Below are 26447 nucleotides of genomic sequence, written 5' to 3' on the forward strand. Positions count from 1 at the left end.
GGACTGCGCACCCGCATCTTAGGCTGTCAGCTGGAGGAGCCCTATTTAAAGGGGCAGTCCTCCACTGACTGATGCTGCAGAAAAGAGCCGAAGTTACAGCATGGAGCAGCCCAGGGAGAAGGCTGCTCCCAGGTTTAATGATGCCTCACTTCAGGTCCTACTGGATGGGGTGAGGAGGAGGGGGTGGACAGTGATCTTCTCCCCGGCGGACGGGAGGAAGTGGCCTGCCTCTGCCACCACTAAGGCCTGGCTCGAGGTGGCAGAGGAGGTCACCAGCACCACCAACGTACCACACACCTGCATGCAGTGTAGGAGGGGCTTCAATGACCTAAGTCGGTCAGCCGAAGTGAGTACACTTACTCATTCCCCTACACTCCGTCTGCCACATCACCGCCCCCACCCCACATCTCCTTCTGCACTGCCAACACCACTCTATCACATCACTCCTCACACCCACTCAAAGCTCATCCTCATCTTACCTGCACTTACTCACCTCACCAGTACTCATCCCACCACTACCACTCAACCCAATCCTCATACAATCTCATGGCTCTGTCTCATACTCACCCTCTCGTGCATTTCTTTCACGGTCAGCCTCACCCCACCTGCCACTACCTGTGCTGCAGCCACAGGGCATACATCACGTATGTGTAGTAGGAAACGTAAGGAAAACATGTCGTGAGCGTGAAAGGGATGCACAAGAGTGTTTGAAGGTTTGTCATTGTTTTTACTTATATTTGATTTCTGATCAACTCACATTACATATGAAATTGTCACCACTACTGCCACGTCTTGGCCATTCTTGACTGGCTTGTGCAATAATGCCCTTTCATGAGGTTCTCCATGAACACCCTTAATGCCACCCATTGGGTCACCCTACAGTGGGTGTATGTGTAGTTACACGACTACTTTGTGCAGGTGCCTGTTGCGCAGCACTGTGTTGTGTCGCTCCACGTGGCGGAGGTGGACGGCATGCCTGGTGAGGCTGGTGATGTTGTCCTGCAATGGAGTGATGAATGCAGCAATGGAACCCCCCCGACCCCCATCCTGACGGTGTGAGTGTGAGGGGGTCCACAAAGTAGGTAAATATGTTTGGACAGCAGAGTTTAGGGTATGATTTAATAATTTGGAGTGTGGAGACAACGGTGTGGCAGGCAAAACTTTGTCTGAGGTGACAGAGTGCCCTGCTGCAATGAATGAGGGTTTACCCTGCACCTCTTAAATGGACCTTTGCAGCTGCCACTGGCTGCTGGCTGCAACAAGTCTATTTAAACAGGGAGTGTTTCCCCCAGCATGGGAAACACGCTCTGGGTAGTCCAAAATCCGAATCCTCCTAAAATCTCCAACTAATGAGGTCTGTAAACGACCTCAAGTACCCAGATAATGATCTAAAGTGGGATCCCGCTGGCTTGGATTGCCTGTGGGGGTCCCGCATGCGGGGGCTGCGCGCACACCGATTCGCGTCATTGGGGATCCCGGAAGTGGGGGCGTTGAAGCCAAGCTCTGGACCCGCTCCAGGAATCCCCAATTTTAGGAGCCCCCCCGTAACGAACACACCCGCTCGCCCATCCGAAAATTGACCCCTTAGTCTCTATTTATTCTCACACTCAACTTTTTTACAATAATTTTCCAACCTGCCAATAAAACGTACAAATTGCATTTCATACTGATACTCGTATGCTGCATACTTCCAAATTCCAACAGAATCATTTTCAACTATTGTCAAAAGTAGTTCCCCTTGACATGTTGTGGTTGCTAATATTCTGGCCTGTCCTGTTCTTGTCCAGTACCATGAAAGAGTTCTTTTGAAACACTTTGCAAATGTTGCCTTGCTGCTCTCATATTGATGTTTCCCATTTTTGATTAGTTCATGTTCTCCTCCTTTTCTGTTACAGAGGTCGTCTGCCATGGCAAATGGTCCCCCTGGTTTAATGAACATACACCTTCTATTGTCAGCCCGGGCGATTCTGAATTGATAGACCCCATACGCAATAAGATGTGTTCTTCCTCTTCTGATGAAATTAGTAACATTCAGTGTCAATTTGTTGATCACCCTGAGAGGCCGATAAATGAGTCACCAGACAATGTGACGTGCAACAAAGACACAGGGCTCGTCTGTATAGTCTCGAAAAGTTCTTTGGAGGAGACCAAGCTTTGTTTTGACTACCGAATTCGAGTTTGCTGCGAGAAACCAGGGCCCACAACAACCAGCAGTACAACTATGTCAGCTGGTAAATGTCAAATTTACATATGACATAATAATATCCTCAGTGTGTTGAATCAAACCTGTGTAATTTCATCAAGCAGATCAAAAATTAGAATTGTTAGAAGCTGTAATTAACAATTTCCTCATCATTTGTGCCTTAGTATCAATAAAATAACCTACTGGTGAATCTCTCTCAGTACTTCAGGAATTGCAGTTGGAGTTCAGTGGTTTTTAATGTTTTTCTTTTTCTTCCAAAGGGAGAACTACGACAAAAGGGATAACGACCACAGCTGGCACTACTACAACGGGTAAGTGATGTCTTCTTTCAATATACACAAGCGAGTCTGTTCACACCAGTGTGCTTTTCTCAAATTCTGCTTTCCGGCAATGTCAGTCCATTAGTGCAGTCTTGTTGATCCTTCCTTTGGGGTGGGAATGTTTGAAAATTTAAAGACATCTGAATCAGCAGTTAGTTTTTCCAATATCACTTGTGCAGCAAGAGCAATAAAAAATTCTATGGTGGAACTCTGCAGGAATACTGTAGGTATTTACGTTGTCGTGCAGTCGTTTTGATTATTTTTCTTGTTCTTCAGAAGGAATCACTACAACAGTGACAGAAACTACAACCGGATCCACTACGGCCTCCACACCAGGTGAGTGATGGTTTCTATCGATATGCAGCAGCAAGATCTTTGACACAAGTTATCTTGTATCAACTTCAACTTCAATTAATACAACTTCACCCCTTTTAGATATTTAACTCATTGCTTCCCGAGAGTAATGGTTTAAAAGTTAACAATTTCAATAAAGCTGAACCAGAGGCTGTGCCCAAGGAGGAATGTTGTGACCATGTTTTTTCACGCCTCTGTCTCTCTTATTCTCAACTCGCTCACCAACTTTCACTCAACATCTTTGCAATATTGTCCTGACTTTTGAATTAAACGTACAATTTACATTTCATGTTGCTGATGGTACTCTGCATACTTTCAAATTCCAACAGAATCATTTCCAAATATTGGCAAAGGATGTTCCCCTTGACATGTTCTGGTTGTTAATATTCTTCAACTTTCTTCTTTTGTCCAGTGTATTGAAAGTGTTCTCTTGAAACACAACTAATTATGCAAATGTTGCCCTGCCACTCTCATGCACGTTTCCTCTTTTGCACTTGACAAAAGGAAAAATAAGAGGATTTAGTTCGTAGCTGTAGTAAAATGTTTTTCTCATTCATTGCACTTTAGTATCAATAAAATACCCGACTGGTGAATCTCTCTTAAAATTGCAGGGTTTCAATTAGAGTTCAGTGGTTTTGAATAGTTTTATTTTCCTTCCAAAGTGATAACTACAACAAAAGGGACAACAACGACAACTGTTACTCCTGTCACTACTACAACGGGTAAGTGATGTCTTCTTTCAATATACACAAGCGAGTCTTTTCACACCACTGTACTTTTCTCAAATTCAGCTTTGCGGCAATGGCAGTCCATTAATTCCGTCTTGTTGAACCTCCCTTTGGGGTGGAAATGGTTGAACATTTAAAGACGTCTAAATCTTCAGTTAGTTTTTTAAACATCACTCGTGCAGCAAGAGCAATAAAATAGTCTTATGGTGGAACTCTACAGGAATACAGTAGGAATTTAAATATTTGTGTCGTGGTTTTGATTATTTTTCTTGGCCTTCAGAAGGAATCACTACAACAGTGACAGCAATGACAACCGGATCCACTACTGCCTCCACACCAGGTGAGTGATGGTTTCTTTCGATGTACGGCAGGAAGCCCTTGGACATAAGTTATCTTGTATCAACTGCAACTCCACGACAGTGGAAGTCCATTACTTCACACATTTAGATATTTAGCCCATTCCTTCCAGGGGGTAATGGTTGAAAGCTTGAATATTTGAATAAAGCGAGATCAGAGGCTCTGCCTGAGGAACATTGTTGTGCCAATCTATTTGCACACCTCTGTCTTTCTCAGTCTCTGCTTGCACACCAACTTTTTTGCAATATTTCCCTGACTTTTGAATGGAACGAACAATTTGCATTTCATGATGATGGTGATGCTCTGCATACTTTCAAATTCCTTTGTGATGGAATTATTTGACAAGTTCAGTACATCTCAATCTGCTGGCAATGGCAATTTCACAACAATGACAAAAGCAGTTTTGTGAAAACCTCTCCCCTGAAGAACAGTTAACGTTCTACCAGTTTTAACCAGTTTAAAATTTCTCTTTTCTGTACCATTTTACCTCACTTCAGGCCTGATAATAGGAGTTCAGTGGTTTTTAATGTTTTTCTTTTTCTTCCAAAGCGATAACTACAACAAAAGGGACAACAACAACAGCTGGCACTACTACAACGGGTAAGTGATGTCTTCTTTCAAAATACACATGCGAGTCTTTTCACACCAGTGTGCTTTTCTCAAATTTTGCTTTCCGGCAATGTCAGTCCATTAGTTCAGTCTTGTTGATCCTTCCTTTGGGGTGGAAATGTTTGAAAATTTAAAGACATCTGAATCAGCAGATCGTTTTTCCAATATCACTTGTGCAGCAAGTGCAATAAAAATTTCTATGGTGGAACTCTGCAGGAATACTGTAGGTATTTACGTTGTCGTGCAGTCGTTTTGATTATTTTTCTTGTTCTTCAGAAGGAATCACTACAACAGTGACAGAAACTACAACCGGATCCACTACTGCCTCCACACCAGGTGAGTGATGGTTTCTATCGATTTCCAGCAGCAAGTTCTTGGACATAAGTTATCTTGTATCAACTTCAACTTCAAGTAATACAAGTCCATTACTTCACACTTAGCCCATTTAGTCCATTTCTTCCAGACGGTAACGATTGAAAACTTAACTGTTTGAATAAAGCTAGATCAGAGGATGTGCCTGAGGAGAAATGTTGTGGGAATGTTTGTGCACACATTTGTCTCTCTTCGTCTCTGCTTACACGCCAATCTTTTTGCACTATTTCCCTGAGTTTTGAATGGAATGTACAATTATCATGTCATGATGATGGTGATGCTCTGCCTACTTTCAAATTCCAAGAGAATCATTATCAAATATTGGCAAACGATGTTCCCCTTGACATGTTCTGGTTGTTAATATCCTTCCCCTTACTTCTTTTATTATGTATCTTGAAATAGCTCTTTTGAAACACAACCAATTTTTCAATTGTTGCTTTGTCTGTATCGTGTTTATGTTTGATCTTTTGTATTTGTCGTAAGGAGACCTAGTTAGTGGCTGTAGTCATTAATTTCTTCACTCTTTATGCCTTACTATCAATGAAGTAACCTACAGGTGAAACTCCCTTAATGCTGCAGGAATTGCAGTTGGAGTGCAGTTGGTTTGAATATTTTTCTTTTTCTTCACAAGTGATGACTACAACAAAAGGGACACCAACCACCACTGTGTCTACAGCCAGTTCCACAACAGGTAAGTGATGGTTTCTTTCAATATAGACCAGCAAGTCTTTTGACACAAGTGTGCTTTTTTCAACTTTGGCGTTCAGGCAATGCCGGTCTATTAGTTCGGTCCTGTAGACCCTTAGCCCATTCCTTTGTGATGGAATTATTTGACAAGTTCAGTACATCTCATCTGCAAGCAATGGCAATTTCACAACAATGACAAAACCAGTTTTGTGAAAACCTCTCCCCTAAGAACTTGTCCCATCTGAAGAGTAGAACAGTTAATGTTTTACCAATAGTAACTTTAACATTTCTCTTTTCTGCAGCCTTCAGTCTCACTTAGTCTCTATTTATTCTCACACTCAACTTTTTTACAATATTTTTCCGACCTGCCAATAAAATGTACAATTTCATGATGATGCCCGTATGCTGCGTACTTTTACATTTCAATAGAGTAATTTTCAACTATTGTCAAAAGTTGTTCCCCTTGACATGTTGTGGTTGCTAATATTCTGGCCTGTCCTGTTCTTGTCCAGTACCATGAAAGAGTTCTTTTGAAACACTTTGCAAATGTTGCCTTGCTGCTCTCATATTTATGATTCCCACTTTTGATTAGTTCATGTTCTCCTCCTTTTCTGTTACAGAGGTCGTCTGCCATGGCAAATGGTCCCACTGGTTTAATGAACATACACCTTCTATTGACAGCCCGGGCGATTCTGAATTGATAGACCCCATACGCAATAAACTGTGTTCTTCCTCTTCTGATGAAATTAGTAATATTCAGTGTCAATTTGTTAATCACCCTGAGAGGCCCATAAGTGAGTCACCAGACAATGTGACATGCAACAAAGACACAGGGCTCGTCTGTATAGTCTCGAAAAGTTCTTTGGAGGAGACCAAGCTTTGTTTTGACTACCGGATTCGAGTTTGCTGCGAGAAACCAACAACAGAGCCCACAACAACCAGCAGAATATTCACAGGTTCTGGTAAATGAGAAATTTTGTATAAGTTAGTATTGTCTTTAGTGTGTTAAAACTAACCTGTCTAAATACGTCACGCAGATAAACAAATAAAGATCCCTAATCAGTAGCTGTAGTTTACAATTTCCTTATCATTTGTGCCTTAGTGTGAATCAAATAACCCACCAGTAAATTGAATTTGGAGTCCAGTGGATTTGAATCTTTTTGTTTCTCTTCAGTAACAATGATGACCAGAGTAACCAAACCTCTTATTGTTGAGAATGCTACAACAGGTAAGTGAAGTCTGCTTTCAATATATATTAGCAAGTTTAGCTTTCATGTAATGCCATTCCATTAGCTCCATCTTGTACATTTTCAGCATTTTAGATCTTACATAATGTAATGAGATGAGGTTAATTTGTGATCTCACAGTAAAAGAACCTCTGGGGAAGAGTGATCATAATGTGATAGAATTTCACATTGAGTTTGAAAGTAACGTATTTAAGTCAGAAACTAGAGTCTTAAACTTAAATAATGTCAGTTACATAGGTATGAGGGGCGAGTTGTCAAAGCTAGATTGGGAAATTAAATTAAAGGGTTTGACAGTTGAAAAGCAATGGCAAACATTTAAAGATATATTTCAATATTCTCGACAAATATACATTCCATTGAGAAATAAAAACTCCACAGGAAAAATGATCCACCTGTGGCTAACTAAAGAAGTTAAGGAGAGTATTAGATTGAAAGAAGAGGCCTATAATGTTCCCAAGAAGAGTAATAAGCCTGGGGATTGGGACAGTTTTAGAAACCAACAAAGGACGACCAAAAAATTGATAAAAAGGGAGAAAATAGAATATGAAAGTAAATTAGCAAGAAATATAAAAACAGATTGTAAGAGCTTCTACAAGTCTGTAAAAAGGAAGAGAGTAGCAAAAGTAAACATTGGTCCCTTAGAGGCTGAGACAGGAGAAATTATAATTGGGAACCAGGAAATGGCAGATGCGAAAAACAAATATTTTGTATCTGTCTTCACAGTAGAAGACACAAAAAGCATACCAAAAATAGTGGGGAACCAAGGGGTAAATGAGAGTGTGGAACTTAAAACAATTAATATCACTAGAGAAAAAGTACTGGACAAACTAATGGGACTAAAAGCCGACAAATCCCCTGGACCTGATGGTCTACATCCAAGGATTCTAAAAGAGGTGGCTGCAGAGATAGTGGATACATTGGTTATGATCTTCCAAAATTCTCTAGATTCTGGAACGGTCCCGGTGGAATGGAAGGTAGCAAATGTTACCCCGCTATTCAAGAAGGGAGGGAGAGAGAAAACAGGGAACTACAGTTCAGTTCGCCTGACATCGGTCATCGGGAAAATGCTGGAATCCATTAATAAGGAAGTGGTGACAGGGCACTTAGAAAATCATTATATGATTAGGCAGAGTCAACATGGTTTTATGAAAGAGAAATCATGTTTGACAAATTTCTTAGAGTTTTTCGAGGATGCAACTAGCAGGGTAGATAAAGGGGAACCAGTGGATGTACTATATTTGGATTTTCAAAAGGCATTCGATATGGTGCCACATAAAAGGTTGTTACACAATGTAAGGGCTCATGGGGTTAGGGGTAATAGAGGATTGGTTAATGGACAGAAAACAAAGAGTAGGGATAAATGGGTCATTCTCAGATTGGCAGGCTGTAACTAGTGGGGTGCCGCACGGATTGGTGCTTGGGCCTCAGCTATTTACAATCTATAATAATGACTTAAAAGAAGGGACCGAGTGTAGTGCATCCAAGTTTTCTGACAATACAAAGCTAGGTTGGAAAGTAAACTGTGAGGAGGACACAAAGAGTCTGCAAAAGGATATAGACAGGTTAAGTGAGTGGGCAAGAAGGTGGCAGATGGAGTATGATGTGAGGAAATGTGAGGTCATTCACTTTGGTAGGAAGAATAGAAAAACAGAATATTTTTTAAATGGTGAGAAACTATTAAATGTTAGTGTTCAGAGAGACTTGGGTGTCCTCGTACAAGAAACACAAAAAGTTAGTATGCAGGTACAGCTAGCAATTAGGAAGGCAAATGGCATGTTGGTCTTTCTTGCAAGGGGGTTGGAGTACAAGAGTAAGGAAGGCTTACTACAGTTGTACAGGGCATTGGTGAGACCCCACCTGGAGTACGGCGTACAGTTTTAGTCTCCTTATCTAAGGAATTATATGCTGTGATAGTATACCACTAATGCAAGTAACATTCGTGCTGGACAAGTGCCAGGCAATGAACATCTCCACCAAGAGAGAGTCTAACCACCTACCCTTGACATTCAATGGCATTACCATCGCCGAATCCCCCACCATCAACATCCTGGGGGTCACCATTGACCAGAAACTTAACTGGACCAGCCACATAAGTACTGTGGCTCCAAAAGCAGATCAGAGGCTGGGTATTCTGTGGAGAGTAACTCACCTCCTGACTCCCCAAAGCCTTTCCACCATCTACAAGGCTCAAGTCAGGAGTCTAATGGAATACTCTCCACTTGGCTGGTTGAGGGCAGCTCCAACAACATTCAAGAAGCTTGACACTATCCAGGACAAAGCAGCTCGCTTGATTGGCACCCCATCCACCACCCTAAACATTCACTCCCTTCACCACTGGCGCACATGGCTGCAGTTTGTACCACCCACAGATGCACTGCAGCAACTTGCCAAGGCACACAACATCCTGACTATGGCGATATATTTCCAAGTCACACAACATCCTGACTTGGAAATATATCGCCATTCCTTCATCGTCGCTGGGTCAAAATCCTGGAACTCCCTACCTAACAGCACTGTGGGAGAACCTTCACCACACAGACTAAAGTAGTTCAAGAAGGCGGCTCACCACCTCCTTCTCAAGGGCAATTAGGGATGGGCAATAAATGCTGGTCTTGTCATGAACGAATAAAAAAAAACTTGCTTTAGAGGCGGTGCAACGAAGCTTCACTAGATTAATTCCTGGGATGAGAGGGTTGTCCTGGGATGAGAGGGTTGTCCTATGAAGAGAGGTTGAGTAGAATGTGCTTATACTGTCTGGAGTTTAGAAGAATGAGAGGTGATCTCATTGAAACATATAAGATTATGAGGGGGCTTGACAGGATAGATGCTGAGAGATTGTTTCCCCTGGCTAAAGAGTTTAGAACCTGGGGCATAATCGCAGGATACGGAGTTGGCCATTCAAGACTGAGATGAGGAGGAATTTCTTCATGTAGAGGGTTGAGAATCTTTGGAATTCTCTACCCCAGAGGGCTGTGGATGCTGAGTCATTGAATAAATTAAGGCTGAGATGGATAGAGTTTTAGACTCGAGGAAACAAGGGATATGGGGACCAGGCGGGAAAGTGGAGTTGAGGTCGAAGATCAGCCATGATCAGATTGAATGGCGGAGCAGGCTCGAGGGGCCGTATGGCCTACTCCTGCTCCTATTTCTAATGTTCTTATGTCTTGTAAACCTAATCTTCGGGGTAGAAATGGTTAAAAATTTAAAGGCATCTGAATCTGCAGTTAGTATTTTGAACATCACTTTTGCAGCAATAGCAATAAATAGTCTTATGGTGGAACTCTAGAGAATACAGTAGGAATTTATGTTGCAGTGCAGAGGTTTTGATTATTTTTCTTGGCCTTCAGAAGGAATCACTACAACAATGACAGCAACTACAATCGGATCCACTACTGCCTCCACACCAGGTGAGGTGATGGTTTCTTTCGATGTACGGCAGGAAGCCCTTGGATATAAGTTATCTTGTATCAACTTCAACTCCCCGACAGTGGAAGTCCATTACTTCACACTTTTTCATATTTAGCCCATACCTTCCACAGGGTAACGGTTGACAAATTAACTATTTGAATAATGCTAGATCAGAGGCTGTGCCTGAGGAGAAATGTTGTGCCAATGTTTGTGCACAACTCTGTATCCCTTACTCTCTGCTCACACACCAGCATTTTTGCAATATTTCCCTGAATGAAACATACAATTTCCATTTCATGATAAGAACATAAGAACATATGAAATAGGAGCAGGAGTAGGCCAATCGGCCCCTCGAGCCTGCTTCGCCATTCAATAAGATCATGGCTGATCTGATCCTAAATTCATGTCCAATTTCCTGCCCGCTCCCCGTAACCCCTAATTCCCTTTACTTCTAGGAAACTGTCTATTTCTGTTTTAAATTTATTTAATGATGTAGCTTCCACAGCTTCCTGCGGCAGCAAATTCCACAGACCTACTACCCTCTGAGTGAAGAAGTTTCTCCTCATCTCAGTTTTGAAAGAGCAGCCCCTTATTCTAAGATTATGCCCCCTAGTTCTAGTTTCACCCATCCTTGGGAACACCCTTACCGCATCCACCCGATCAAGCCCCTTCACAATCTTATATGTTTCAATAAGATCGCCTCTCATTCTTCTGAACTCCAATGAGTAGAGTCCCAATCTACTCAACCTCCCCTCATACGTCCGCCCCCTCATCCCCGGGATTAACCGAGTGAACCTTCTTTGTACTGCCTCGAGAGCAAGTATGTCTTTTCTTAAGTATGGAGACCAAAACTGTATGCAGTATTCCAGGTGCGGTCTCACCAATACCTTATATAACTGCAGCAATACCTCCCTGTTTTTATACTCTATCCCCCTGGCAATAAAAGCCAACATTCCGTTGGCCTTCTTGATCACCTGCTGCACCTGCATACTAACCTTTTGATTTTCTTGCACTAGGACCCCCAGATCCCATTGGACTGCAGTACTTTCCAGTTTCTCGCCATTAAGATAATAACTTGCTCTCTGATTTTTCCTGCCAAAGTGCATAACCTCACATTTTCCAATATTGTATTGCATCTGCCAAATCTCCGCCCACTCACCCAGCCTGTCCATATCCCCTTGTAGGTTTTTTATGTCCTCCTCACTCTCGACATCTGCACACTTTCAAATTCCACGAGAATCATTATCAAATATTGGGAAAGGATGTTCCCCTTGACATGTTCTGGTTGTTAATATCCTTCTCCTTTCCAGTTAAGAAAATATTGCTTGGACGAACTCGTATTTATGTTTCAACATTTGCATTTGAAGTAAGGAGACCTAGTTACTGGCTGGAGTCAACAACGGCTTCATTCTTTATGATTTTTATCAATAAAGTAACCTACAGGTGAAACTATCTTAATGCTGCAGGAATTGCAGTTGGAGTGCAGTGGTTTTGAATATTCTTCTGTTTCTTCAGAAGTGACGACTACAACAAAAGGGACAACAACGACAACTGTTATTCCTGAAACTACTACAACGGGTAAGTGATGTCTTCTTTCAATATACACAAGCGAGACTTTTCACACCAGTGTGCTTTTCTCAAATTCTGCTTTCCGGCAATGTCAGTCTATTAGTTCAGTCTTGTTGATCCTTCCTTTGGGGTGGGAATGTTTGAAAATTTAAAGACATCTGAATCAGCAGTTAGTTTTTCCAATATCACTTGTGCAGCAAGAGCAATAAAAAATTCTATGGTGGAACTCTGCAGGAATACTGTAGGTATTTACGTTGTCGTGCAGTCGTTTTGATTATTTTTCTTGTTCTTTAGAAAGAATCACTAAAACAGTGACAGAAACTACAACCGGATCCACTACGGCCTCCACACCAGGTGAGTGATGGTTTCTATCGATATACAGCAGCAAGATCTTTGACACAAGTTATCTTGCATCAACTTCAACTTCAAGTAATACAACTTCACCCCTTTTAGATATTTAGCTCATTGCTTCCCGAGAGTAATGGTTCAAAAGATAAAAATTTGAATAAAGCTGAACCAGAGGCTGTGCCCGAGGAGGAATGTTGTGACCATGTTTGTTCACGCCTCTGTCTCTCTTATTCTCAACTCGCTCACCAACTTTTACTCAACATCTTTGCAATATTGTCCTGACTTTTGAATTAAACGTACAATTTATATTTCATGTTGCTGATGGTACTCTGCATACTTTCAAATTCCAACAGAATCATTTCCAAATATTGGCAAAGGATGTTCCCCTTGACATGTTCTGGTTGTTAATATTCTTCAACTTTCTTCTTTTGTCCAGTGTATTGAAAGTGTTCTCTTGAAACACAACTAATTATGCAAATGTTGCCCTGCCACTCTCATGTATGTTTCCTCTTTTGTACTTGACAAAAGGAAAAATAAGGGGATTTAGTTCGTAGCTGCAGTAAAATCTTTTTCTCATTCATTGCAATTTAGTATCAATAAAATACCCGACTGGTGAATCTCTCTTAAAATTGCAGGGTTTAAATTAGAGTTCAGTGGTTTTGAATAGTTTTATTTTCCTTCCAAAGTGATAACTACAACAAAAGGGCCAACAACGACAACTGTTCCTCCTGTCACGACTACAACGGGTAAGTGATGTCTTCTTTCAATATACACAAGCAAGTCTTTTCACACCACTGTACTTTTCTCAAATTCAGCTTTGCGGCAATAGCAGTCCATTAATTCCGTCTTGTAGAACCTCCCTTTGGGGTGGAAATGGTTGAACATTTAAAGACGTCTAAATCTTCAGTTAGTTTTTTAAACATCACTCGTGCAGCAAGAGCAATAAAATAGTCTTTTGGTGGAACTCTACAGGAATACAGTAGGAATTTAAATATTTGTGTCGTGGTTTTGATTATTTTTCTTGGCCTTCAGAAGGAATCACTACAACAGTGACAGCAACTACAACCGGATCCACAACTGCCTCCACACCAGGTGAGTGATGGTTTCTTTCGATGTACGGCAGGAAGCCCTTGGACATAAGTTATCTTGTATCAACTTCAACTCCACGACAGTGGAAGTCCATTACTTCACACATTTAGATATTTAGCCCATTCCTTCCAGGGGGCAATGGTTGAAAGCTTGAATATTTGAATAAAGCGAGATCAGAGGCTCTGCCTGAGGAAAATTGTTGTGCCAATCTATTTGCACACCTCTGTCTTTCTCAGTCTCTGCTTGCACACCAACTTTTTTGCAATATTTCCCTGACTTTTAATGGAACGAACAATTTGCATGTCATGATGATGGTGATGCTCTGCATACTTTCAAATTCCTTTGTGATGGAATTATTTGACAAGTTCAGTACATCTCAATCTGCTCGCAATGGCAATTTCATAACAATGACAAAAGCAGTTTTGTGAAAACCTCTCCCCAAAGAACAGTTAACGTTCTACCAGTTTTAACCAGTTTAAAATTTCTCTTTTCTGTACCATTTTACCTCACTTCAGGCCCGATATAGGAGTTCAGTGGTTTTTAATGTTTTTCTTTTTCTTCCAAAGTGATAACTACAACAAAAGGGACAACAACAACAGCTGGCACTACTACAACGGGTAAGTGATGTCTTCTTTCAAAATACACAAGCGAGTCTTTTCATACCAGTGTGCTTTTCTCAAATTTTGATTTCCGGCAATGTCAGTCCATCAGTGCAGTCTTGTTGATCCTTCCTTTGGGGTGGAAATGTTTGAAAATTTAAAGACATCTGAATCAGCAGTTAGTTTTCCAATATCACTTGTGCAGCAAGAGCAATAAAAAATTCTATGGTGGAACTCTGCAGGAATACTGTAGGTATTTACGTTGTCGTGCAGTCGTTTTGATTATTTTTCTTGTTCTTCAGAAGGAATCACTACAACAGTGACAGAAACTACAACCGGATCCACTACGGCCTCCACACCAGGTGAGTGATGGTTTCTATCGATATTCAGCAGCAAGATCTTTGACACAAGTTATCTTGTATCAACTTCAACTTCAAGTAATACAACTTCACCCCTTTTAGATATTTAGCCCATTGCTTCCCGAGAGTAATGGTTTAAAAGTTAACAATTTGAATAAAGCTGAACCAGAGGCTGTGCCCGAGGAGGAATGTTGTGACCATGTTTGTTCACTCCTCTGTCTCTCTTATTCTCAACTCGCTCAACAACTTTCACTCAACATCATTGCAATATTGTCCTGACTTTTGAATTAAACGTACAATTTACATTTCATGTTGCTGATGGTACTCTGCATACTTTCAAATTCCAACAGAATCATTTCCAAATATTGGCAAAGGATGTTCCCCTTGACATGTTCTGGTTGTTAATATTCTTCAACTTTCTTCTTTTGTCCAGTGTCTTGAAAGTGTTCTCTTGAAACACAACTAATTATGCAAATGTTGCCCTGCCACTCTCATGTATGGTTCCTCTTTTGTACTTGACAAAAGGAAAAATAAGGGGATTTAGTTCGTAGCTGTAGTAAAATGTTTTTCTCATTCATTGCACTTTAGTATCAATAAAATACCCGACTGGTGAATCTCTCTTAAAATTGCAGGGTTTAAATTAGAGTTCAGTGGTTTTATAGAATCATAGAATCATAGAAGTTACAACATGGAAACAGGCCCTTCGGCCCAACATGTCCATGTCGCCCAGTTTATACCACTAAGCTAGTCCCAATTGCCTGCACTTCAGAGCCGAAGTTACAGCATGGAGCAGCCCAGGGAGAAGGCTGCTCCCAGGTTTAATGATGCCTCACTTTAGGTCCTACTGGATGGGGTGAGGAGGAGGGGGTGGACAGAGATCTGCTCCCCAGCGGACGGGAGGAAGTGGCCTGCCTCTGCCACCACGAAGGCCTCGCTCGAGGTGGCAGAGGAGGTCACCAGCACCACCAACATAACAAGCACCTGCATACAGTGAAGGAGGCACTTCAATGACCTAAGTCGGTCAGCCGAAGTGAGTACACTTACTCATTCCCCTACACTCCGTCTGCCACATCACCGCCTCCACCCCACATCTCCTTCTGCACTGCCAACACTCCTCCATCATATCACTCCTCACACCCACTCAAACCTCATCCTCATCTTACCTGCACTTACTCACCTCATCCGTACTCATCCCACTACTATCACTCAACCCAATCCTCATACAATCTCATGGCTCTGTCTCATACTCACCCTCTCGTGCATCTCTTTCACGGTCAGCCTCACCCCACCTGCTACTACCTGTGCTGCAGCCACAGGGCATGCATCACGTATGTGTAGTAGGAAACGTAACAAAAACGTGTCGTGAGCATGAAGGGGATGCACAAGGGTGTTTGAGGGTTTGTCATGGTTTTTACTTATATTTGATTTCTGATCAACTCACATTACATATTTTTTTGTCACCACTACTGCCACGTCTTGGCCATTCTTGACTGGCTTGTGCAATAATGCCCTTTCATGAGGTTCTCCATGAACACCCTTGATCCCACCAGTGGGTGTATGTGTAGTTACACGACTACTTTGTGCAGGTGCCTGTTGCGCAGCACTGTGTTGTGTAGCTCCACGTGGCGGAGGTGGACGGCGTGCCTGGCGAGGCTGGTGATGTTGCTTGTCCTCCATTGGAGTGTTGAATGCAGCAATGGAGCCCCCCCCCCCGACCCCCATCCTGATGGTGTGAGTGTGAGGGGGTCCAAAAAGTAGGTAAATATGTTTGGACAGCAGAGTTTAGGGTATGATTTAATAATTTGGAGTGTGGAGACAACGGCGTGGCAGGCAAAACTTTGTCTGAGGTGACAGAGTGCCCTGCTGCAATGAATGAGGGTTTACCCCGCACCTCTTAAATGGACCTTTGCAGCTGCCACTGGCTGCTGGCTGCAACAAGTCTATTTAAACAGGGAGTGTTTCCCCCAGCATGGGAAACCCGCTCTGGGTGGTCCAAAATCCGAATCCTTCTAAAATCTCCAACTAATGAGGTCTGTAAACGACCTCAAGTACCCAGATAATGATCTAAAGTGGGATCCCGCTGGCTTGGATTGCCGGTGAGAGTCCCGCATGCGGGGGCTGCGCGCACACCGATTCGTGTCATTGGGGAACCCAGAAGTGGGGGGGTTGGAGCCAGGCTCCGGACCCGCTCCGGGAATCCCCAATTTTAGGAGCCCCCCCGTAACGAACACACCCGCTCGCCCATCCGAAAATTGACCCCTTCGTCGCTATTTATTCTCACACTCAACTTTTTTACAATAATTCTCCGACCTGCCAATAAAACGTACAAATTGCATTTCATGCTGATGCACGTATGCTGCATACTTCCAAATTCCAACAGAATCATTTTCAATTATTGTCAAAATTTGTTCCCCTTGACATGTTGTGGTTGCTAATATTCTGGCCTGTCCTGTTCTTGTCGAGTACCATGAAAGAGTTCTTTTGAAACACTTTGCAAATATTGCCTTGCTGCTCTCATATTGATGTTTCCCATTTTTGATTAGTTCATGTTCTCCTCCTTTTCTTTTACAGAGGTCGTTTGCCATGGCAAATGGTCCCCCTGGTTTAATGAACATACACCTTCTATTGTCAGCCCGGGCGATTCTGAATTGATAGACCCCATACGCAATAAGCTGTGTTCTTCCTCTTCTGATGAAATTAGTAACATTCAGTGTCAATTTGTTGATCACCCTGAAAGACCGATAAGTGAGTCACCAGACAATGTGACGTGCAACAAAGACACAGGGCTCGTCTGTATAGTCTCGAAAAGTTCTTTGGAGGAGACCAAGCTTTGTTTTGACTACCGGATTCGAGTTTGCTGCGAGAAACCAGGGCCCACAACAACCAGCAGTACAACCACGTCACCTGGTAAATGAGAAATTTACATATGACATAATAATATCCTCAGTGTGTTGAATCAAACCTGTCTAATTACGTCAAGGAGATCAAAAATTAGAATTGTTAGCAGCTGTAATCAACAATTTCCTCATCATTTGTGCCTCAGTATCAATAAAATAACCTACTGGTGAATCTCTCTCAGTACTTCAGGAATTGAAGTTGGAGTTCAGTGGTTTTTAATGTTTTTCTTTTTCTTCCAAAGGGAGAACTACGACAAAAGGGACAACAACCACAGCTGGCACTACTACAACAGGTAAGTGATGTCTTCTTTCAATATACACAAGCGAGTCTGTTCACACCAGTGTGCTTTTCTCAAATTCTGCTTTCCCGCAATGTCAGTCCATTAGTTCAGTCTTGTTGATCCTTCCTTTGGGGTGGAAATGTTTGAAAACTTCAAGACATCTGAATCAGCAGATAGTTTTTCCAATATCACTTGTGCAGCAAGAGCAATAAAAAATTCTATGGTGGAACTCTGCAGGAATACTGTAGTTATTTACATTGTCGTGCAGTTGTTTTGATTATTTTTCTTGTTCTTCAGAAGGAATCACTACAACAGTGACAGAAACTACAACCGGATCCACTACGGCCTCCACACCAGGTGAGTGATGGTTTCTATCGATATTCAGCAGCAAGATCTTTGACACAAGTTATCTTGCATCAACTTCAACTTCAAGTAATACAACTTCACCCCTTGCAGATATTTAGCCCATTGCTTCCCGAGAGTAATGGTTTAAAAGTTAACAATTTGAATAAAGCTGAACCAGAGGCTGTGCCCGAGGAGGAATGTTGTGACCATGTTTGTTCACGCCTCTGTCTCTCTTATTCTCAACACGCTCACCAGCTTTTACTCAACATCTTTGCAATATTGTCCTGACTTTTGAATTAAACGTACAATTTACATTTCATGTTGCTGATGGTGCTCTCTGCATACTTTCAAATTCCAACAGAATCATTTCCAAATATTGACAAAGGATGTTCCCCTTGACATGTTCTGGTTGTTAATATTCTTCAACTTTCTTCTTTTTTCCAGTGTATTGAAAGTGTTCTCTTGAAACACAACTAATTATGCAAATGTTGCCCTGCCACTCTCATGTATGTTTCCTCTTTTGTACTTGACAAAAGGAAAAATAAGGGGATTTAGTTCGTAGCTGTAGTAAAATCTTTTTCTCATTCATTGCAATTTAGTATCAATAAAATACCCGACTGGTGAATCTCTCTTAAAATTGCAGGGTTTAAATTAGAGTTCAGTGGTTTTGAATAGTTTTATTTTCCTTCCAAAGTGATAACTACAACAAAAGGGCCAACAACGACAACTGTTACTCCTTTCACTACTACAACGGGTAAGTGATGTCTTCTTTCAATATACACAAGCGAGTCTTTTCACACCAGTGTACTTTTCTCAAATTCAGCTTTGCGGCAATGTCAGTCCATTAATTCCGCCTTGTAGAACCTCCCTTTGGGGTGGAAATGGTTGAACATTTAAAGACGTCTAAATCTTCAGTTAGTTTTTTAAACATCACTCGTGCAGCAAGAGCAATGAAATATTCTTATGGTGGAACCCTACAGGAATACAGTAGGAATTTAAATATTTGTGTCGTGGTTTTGATTATTTTTCTTGGCCTTCAGAAGGAATCACTACAACAGTGACAGCAACTACAACCGGATCCACTACTGCCTCCACACCAGGTGAGTGATGGTTTCTTTCGATGTACGGCAGGAAGACCTTGGACATAAGTTATCTTGTATCAACTTCAACTCCCCGACAGTGGAAGTCCATTACTTCGCACATTTAGATATTTAGCCCATTCCATCCAGGGGGTAATGGTTGAAAGCTTGAATATTTGAATAAAGCTAGATCAGAGGCTCTGCCTGAGGAAAATTGTTGTGCCAATCTATTTGCACACCTCTGTCTTTCTCAGTCTCTGCTTGCACACCAACGTTTTTGCAATATTTCCCTGACTTTTGAATGGAACGAACAATTTGCATTTCATGATGATGATGATGCTCTGCATACTTTCAAATTCTAATAGAATCATTATCAAATATTGGCAAAGTTTGTTCCACTTGACATGATCTGGTTGTTAATATCCTTCCCCTTTCTTCTTTTGTCCAATATCTTAAAATAGTTCTTTGGAAACACAACCAATTATGCAAATATTGATTTGTCTGTCTCGTGTTTATGTCTTGATCTTTGGTTTTTGTAGTAAGGAGAACTAGTTAGTGGCTGTAGTCAATAATTTCTTCATTCTTTATGCCTTATTATCAATGAAGTAACCTGCAGGTGAAACTCTCTTAATACTGCAGGAATTGCAGTTGGAGTGCAGTGGTTTTGAATATTTTTCTTTTTCTTCAGAAGTGACGACTACAACAAAAGGGACACCAACCACCACTGTGTCTACTGCCAGTTCCACAACTGGTAAGTGATGGTTTCTTTCAATATCGACCAGCAAGTCTTTTGACACAAATGCACTTTTTTCAACTATTATTTCAGTCCTGTAGACTCTTAGCCCATTCCTTTGTGATGGAATAATTTGACAAGTTCAGTACATCTCAATCTGCAGGCAATGGCAATTTCACAACAATGACAAAAGCAGTTTTGTGAAAATCTCTCCTCTGAAGAACAGTTAACGTTCTAACAGTTTTTACTGCAGAATTTCTCTTTTCTGTACCCTTTTGCCTGACTTCGGGCCCCATATTAGGAGGGAGGCGGTTTGGCAGCGGTGGGTCGACTGGGCACCTGGGTAACCCGCCCAGTAAAATCGGTGGGTTCCACACGAGATCGTTAGTAAATTGAAGCCATTTACCTTGGGCTCCGGACATCGCGCTGGAAAGCTGCGCAGCGGGTGGACTGCGTACCTGCATCATAGGCTGTCAGCTGGAGGAGCCCGATTTAAAGGGGCAGTCCTCCACTGACTGATGCTGCAGAAAAGAGCCAAAATTACAGCATGGAGCAGCCCAGGGAGAAGGCTGCTCCCAGGTTTAATGATGCCTCACTTCAGGTCCTATTGGATGGGGTGAGGAGGAGGGGGTGGACAGAGATCTTCTCCCCAGCGGACGGGAGGAAGTGGCCTGCCTCTGCCACCACGAAGGCCTCGCTCGAGGTGGCAGAGGAGGTCACCAGCACCACCAACATATCATGCACCTGCATACAGTGAAGGAGGCGCCTCAATGACCGAAGTAGGTCAGCCGAAGTGAGTACACTTACTCATTCCCCTACACTTCGTCTGCCACATCACTGCCCCCACCCCACACCTCCTTCTGCACTGCCAACACTCCTCCATCATATCACTCCTCACACCCACTCAAACCTCATCCTCATCTTACCTGCACTTACTCACCTCATCAGTACTCATCCCACCACTATCACTCAATTCAATCCTCATACAATCTCATGGCTCTGTCTCATACTCACCCTCTCGTGCATCTCTTTCACGGTCAGCCTCACCCCACCTGCCACTGCCTCTGCTGCAGCCACAGGGCATGCATCACATATGTGCAGTGGGAAGCGTAAGGCAAACGTGTCGTGAGAATGAAAGGGATGCAGAAGGGTGTTTGAGGGCTTGTCATGGTTTTTACTTATATTTGATTTCTAATCAACTCACATTACATATTATATTGTCACCACTACTGTCACGTCTTGGCCATTCTTGACTGGCTTGTGCAATAATGCCCTTTCATGAGGTTCTCCATGAACACCCTTAATGCCACCCGTTGGGTCACCCTACAGTGGGTGTATGTGCAGTTACACAACTACTTTGTGCAGGTGCCTGTTGCGCAGCACTGTGTTGTGTAGCTCCACGTGGCGGAGGTGGACGGCATGCCTGGCGAGGCTGGTGATGTTGCTTGTCCTCCATTGGAGTGTTGAATGCAGCAATGGAGCCCCCCCCCCCGACCCCCATCCTGACGGTGTGAGTATGAGGGGGTCCACAAAGTAGGTAAATAAGTTTGGACAGCAGAGTTTAGTGTATGATTTAATAATTTGGAGTGTGGAGATAACGGTGTGGCAGGCAAAACTTTGTCTGAGGTGACAGAGTGCCCTGCTGCAATGAATGAGGGTTTACCCCGCACCTCTTAAATGGACCTTTGCAGCTGCTACTGGCTGCTGGCTGCAACAAGTCTATTTAAACAGGGAGTGTTTCCCCCAGCATGGGAAACACGCTCTGGGTAGTCCAAAATCCGAATCCTCCTAAAATCTCCAACTAATGAGGTCTGTAAACGACCTCAAGTACCCAGATAATGATCTAAAGTGGGATCCCGCTGGCTTGGATTGCCGGTGAGAGTCCCACATGCGGGGACTGCGCGCACACTGATTCGTGACATTGGGGAACCCGGAAGTGGGGGCGTTGGAGCCAAGCTCTGGACCCGCTCCAGGAATCCCCAATTTAAGGAGCCCCCCCGCTACGAACACACCTGCTTGCCCATCGAAAAATTGACCCCTTCGTCTCTATTTATTCTCATACTCAACTTTTTTGCAATAATTTTCTGACCTGCCAATAAAACGCACAAATTGCATTTCATGCTGATACTCGTATGCTGCATACTTCCAAATTCCAACAGAATTATTTTCAATTATTGTCAAAAGTTGTTCCCCTTGACATGTTGTGGTTGCTAATATTCTGGCCTGTCCTGTTCTTGTCCAGTACCATGAAAGAGTTCTTTTGAAACACTTTGCAAATGTTGCCTTGCTGCTCTCATATTGATGTTTCCCATTTTTGATTAGTTCATGTTCTCCTCCTTTTCTTTTACAGAGGTCGTTTGCCATGGCAAATGGTCCCCCTGGTTTAATGAACATACACCTTCTATTGTCAGCCCGGGCGATTCTGAATTGATAGACCCCATACGCAATATGCTGTGTTCTTCCTCTTCTGATGAAATTAGTAACATTCAGTGTCAATTTGTTGATTACCCTGAAAGACCGATAAGTGAGTCACCAGACAATGTGACGTGCAACAAAGACACAGGGCTCGTCTGTATAGTCTCGAAAAGTTCTTTGGAGGAGACCAAGCTTTGTTTTGACTACCGGATTCGAGTTTGCTGCGAGAAACCAGGGCCCACAACAACCAGCAGTGCAACCACGTCACATGGTAAATGAGAAATTTACATATGACATAATAATATCCTCAGTGTGTTGAATCAAACCTGTCTAATTACGTCAAGGAGATCAAAAATTAGAATTGTTAGAAGCTGTAATCAACAATTTCCTCATCATTTGTGCCTTAGTATCAATAAAATAACCTACTGGTGAATCTCTCTCAGTACTTCAGGAATTGAAGTTGGAGTTCAGTGGTTTTTAATGTTTTTCTTTTTCTTCCAAAGTGATAACTACGACAAAAGGGACAACAACCACAGCTGGCACTACTACAACAGGTAAGTGATGTCTTCTTTCAATATACACAAGCGAGTCTTTTCACACCAGTGTGCTTTTCTCAAATTCTGCTTTCCCGCAATGTCAGTCCATTAGTTCAGTCTTGTTGATCCTTCCTTTGGGGTGGAAATGTTTGAAAACTTCAAGACATCTGAATCAGCAGATAGTTTTTCCAATATCACTTGTGCAGCAAGAGCAATAAAAAATTCTATGGTGGAACTCTGCAGGAATACTGTAGTTATTTACGTTGTCGTGCAGTCGTTTTGATTATTTTTCTTGTTCTTCAGAAGGAATCACTACAACAGTGACAGAAACTACAACCGGATCCACTACGGCCTCCACACCAGGTGAGTGATGGTTTCTATCGATATACAGCAGCAAGATCTTTGACACAAGTTATCTTGTATCAATTTCAACTTCAAGTAATACAACTTCACCCCTTGTAGATATTTAACCCATTGCTTCCCGAGAGTAATGGTTTAAAAGTTAACAATTTGAATAAAGCTGAACCAGAGGCTGTGCCCGAGGAGGAATGTTGTGACCATGTTTGTTCACGCCTCTGTCTCTCTTATTCTCAACTCGCTCACCAACTTTTACTCAACATCTTTGCAATATTGTCCTGACTTTTGAATTAAACATACAATTTACATTTCATGTTGCTGATGGTGCTCTCTGAATACTTTCAAATTCCAACAGAATCATTTCCAAATATTGGCAAAGGATGTTCCCCTTGACATGTTCTGGTTGTTAATATTCTTCAACTTTCTTCTTTTGTCCAGTGTATTGAAAGTGTTCTCTTGAAACACAACTAATTATGCAAATGTTGCCCTGCCACTCTCATGCACGTTTCCTCTTTTGTACTTGACAAAAGGAAAAATAAGGGGATTTAGTTCGTAGCTGTAGTAAAATCTTTTTCTCATTCATTGCAATTTAGTATCAATAAAATACCCGACTGGTGAATCTCTCTTAAAATTGCAGGGTTTAAATTAGAGTTCAGTGGTTTTGAATAGTTTTATTTTCCTTCCAAAGTGATAACTACAACAAAAGGGCCAACAACGACAACTGTTACTCCTGTCACTACTACAACGGGTAAGTGATGTCTTCTTTCAATATACACAAGCGAGTCTTTTCACACCAGTGTACTTTTCTCAAATTCAGCTTTGCGGCAATGGCAGTCCATTAATTCCGTCTTGTGGAACCTTCCTTTGGGGTGGAAATGGTTGAACATTTAAAGACGTCTAAATCTTCAGTTAGTTTTTTAAACATCACTCGTGCAGCAAGAGCAATGAAATATTCTTATGGTGGAACTCTACAGGAATACAGTAGGAATTTAAATATTTGTGTCGTGGTTTTGATTATTTTTCTTGGCCTTCAGAAGGAATCACTACAACAGTGACAGCAACTACAACCGGATCCACTACTGCCTCCACACCAGGTGAGTGATGGTTTCTTTCGATGTACGGCAGGAAGACCTTGGACATAAGTTATCTTGTATCAACTGCAACTCCACGACAGTGGAAGTCCATTACTTCACACATTTAGATATTTAGCCCATTCCATCCAGGGGGTAATGGTTGAAAGCTTGAATATTTGAATAAAGCTAGATCAGAGGCTCTGCCTGAGGAAAATTGTTGTGCCAATCTATTTGCACACCTCTGTCTTTCTTAGTCTCTGCTTGCACACCAACGTTTTTGTAACATTTCCCTGATTTTTGAATGGAACGAACAATTTGCATTTCATGATGACGGTGATGCTCTGCATACTTTCAAATTCTAATAGAATCATTATCAAATATGGGCAAAGTTTGTTCCACTTGACATGATCTGGTTGTTAATATCCTTCCCCGTTCTTCTTTTGTCCAATATCTTAAAATAGTTCTTTGGAAACACAACCAATTATGCAAATATTGATTTGTCTGTCTCGTGTTTATGTTTGATCTTTGGTATTTGTAGTAAGGAGACCTAGTTCGTGGCTGTAGTCAGTAATTTCTTCATTCTTTCTGCCTTATTATCAATGAAGTAACCGACAGGTGAAACTCTCTTAATGCTGCAGGAATTGCAGTTGGAGTGCAGTGGTTTTGAATATTTTTCTTTTTCTTCAGAAGTGACGACTACAACAAAAGGGACACCAACCACCACTGTGTCTACTGCCAGTTCTACAACTGGTAAGTGATGGTTTCTTTCAATATAGACCAGCAAGTCTTTTGACACAAGTGCACTTTTTTCAACTATTATTTCAGTCCTGTAGACTCTTAGCCCATTCCTTTGTGATGGAATAATTTGACAAGTTCAGTACATCCCAATCTGCAGGCAATGGCAATTTCACAACAATGACAAAAGCAGTTTTGTGAAAATCTCTCCCCTGAAGAACAGTTAACATTCTACCAGTTTTAACTGTGGAATTTGTCTTTTCTGTACCCTTTTGCCTGACTTAGGGCCCGATATTAGGAGGGAGGCAGGATGGCAGCGGGGGGTCGACTGGGCACGTGGGTAACCCGACCATTAAAATCGGTGGGTTCCACACGGGATCGTTCGTCAATTGAAGCCACTTACCTTGGGCTCCGGACATCGCGCTGGAAAGCAGCGCAGTGGGCGGACTGCGTACCTGCATCATAGGCTGTCAGCTGGAGGAGCACTATTTAAAGGGGCAGTCCTCCACTGACTGATGCTGCAGAAAAGAGCCAAAATTACAGCATGGAGCAGCCCAGGAGGAAGGCTGCTCCCAGGTTTAATGATGCCTCACTTCAGGTCCGATTGGATGGGGTGAGGAGAAGGGGGTGGACAGAAATCTTCTGCCCGGCGGACGGGAGGAAGTGGCCTGCCTCTGCCACCACGAAGGCCTCGCTCGAGGTGGCAGAGGAGGTCACCAGCACCACCAACATATCATGCACCTGCATACAGTGAAGGAGGCACTTCAATGACCTAAGTAGGTCAGCCGAAGTGAGTACACTTACTCATTCCCCTACACTCCGTCTGCCACATCACCGCCTCCACCCCACATCTCCTTCTGCACTGCCAACACTCCTCCATCATGTCACTCCTCACACCCACTCAAACCTCATCCTCATCTTACCTGCACTTACTCACCTCATCAGGACTCATCCCACCACTATCACTCAACCCAATCCTCATACAATCTCATGGCTCTGTCTCATACTCACCCTCTTGTGCATCTCTTTCACGGTCAGCCTCACCCCACCTGCCACTACCTGTGCTGCAGCCACAGGGCATGCATCACATATGTGCAGTAGGAAGCGGAAGGCAAACGTGTTGTGAGCATGAAGGGAATGCAGAAGGGTGTTTGAGGGTTTGTCATGGTTTTTACTTATATTTGATTTCTGATCAACTCACATTGCATATTTTTTTGTCACCACTACTGCCACGTCTTGGCCATTCTTGACTGGCTTGTGCAATAATGCCCTTTCATGAGGTTTTCCATGAACACCCTTGATCCCACCAGTGGGTATATGTGTAGTTACACGACTACTTTGTGCAGGTGCCTGTTGCGCAGCACTGTGTTGTGTAGCTCCACGTGGCGGAGGTGGACGGCATGCCTGGCGAGGCTGGTGATGTTGCTCGTCCTCCAATGGAGTGATGAATGCAGCAATGGAACCCCCCCGACCCCCATCCTGACGGTGTGAGTGTGAGGGGGTCCACAAAGTAGGTAAATATGTTTGGACAGCAGAGTTTAGGGTATGATTTAATAATTTGGAGTGTGGAGACAACGGTGTGGCAGGCAAAACTTTGTCTGAGGTGACAGAGTGCCCTGCTGCAATGAATGAGGGTTTACCCCGCACCTCTTAAATGGACCTTTGCAGCTGCCACTGGCTGCTGGCTGCAACAAGTCTATTTAAACAGGGAGTGTTTCCCCCAGCATGGGAAACCCGCTCTGGGTGG

General features: G+C 42.6%; 1 protein-coding gene across 1 annotated transcript in view; it reads left to right on the plus strand.

Moving 5' to 3' along the window:
* The window catches only part of LOC137341480 (mucin-2-like), a 336358-nt gene that overhangs the window by 183151 nt on the left and 126760 nt on the right, over window positions 1-26447 (plus strand). The window contains 20 exon segments of the mRNA XM_068004585.1: window positions 1896-2231; window positions 2464-2514; window positions 2800-2859; window positions 4512-4562; window positions 4848-4907; window positions 5575-5634; window positions 11801-11863; window positions 13238-13294; window positions 13858-13908; window positions 14193-14252; window positions 16821-17156; window positions 17389-17439; window positions 17725-17784; window positions 18813-18872; window positions 19540-19602; window positions 21935-22270; window positions 22503-22553; window positions 22839-22898; window positions 23927-23986; window positions 24653-24715. Coding sequence (XP_067860686.1) covers window positions 1896-2231; window positions 2464-2514; window positions 2800-2859; window positions 4512-4562; window positions 4848-4907; window positions 5575-5634; window positions 11801-11863; window positions 13238-13294; window positions 13858-13908; window positions 14193-14252; window positions 16821-17156; window positions 17389-17439; window positions 17725-17784; window positions 18813-18872; window positions 19540-19602; window positions 21935-22270; window positions 22503-22553; window positions 22839-22898; window positions 23927-23986; window positions 24653-24715 — 1989 coding nt within the window.

The sequence above is a fragment of the Heptranchias perlo genome, chromosome 24 (genome assembly GCF_035084215.1).
Source record: "Heptranchias perlo isolate sHepPer1 chromosome 24, sHepPer1.hap1, whole genome shotgun sequence".
Lineage (NCBI taxonomy): Eukaryota > Metazoa > Chordata > Chondrichthyes > Hexanchiformes > Hexanchidae > Heptranchias > Heptranchias perlo.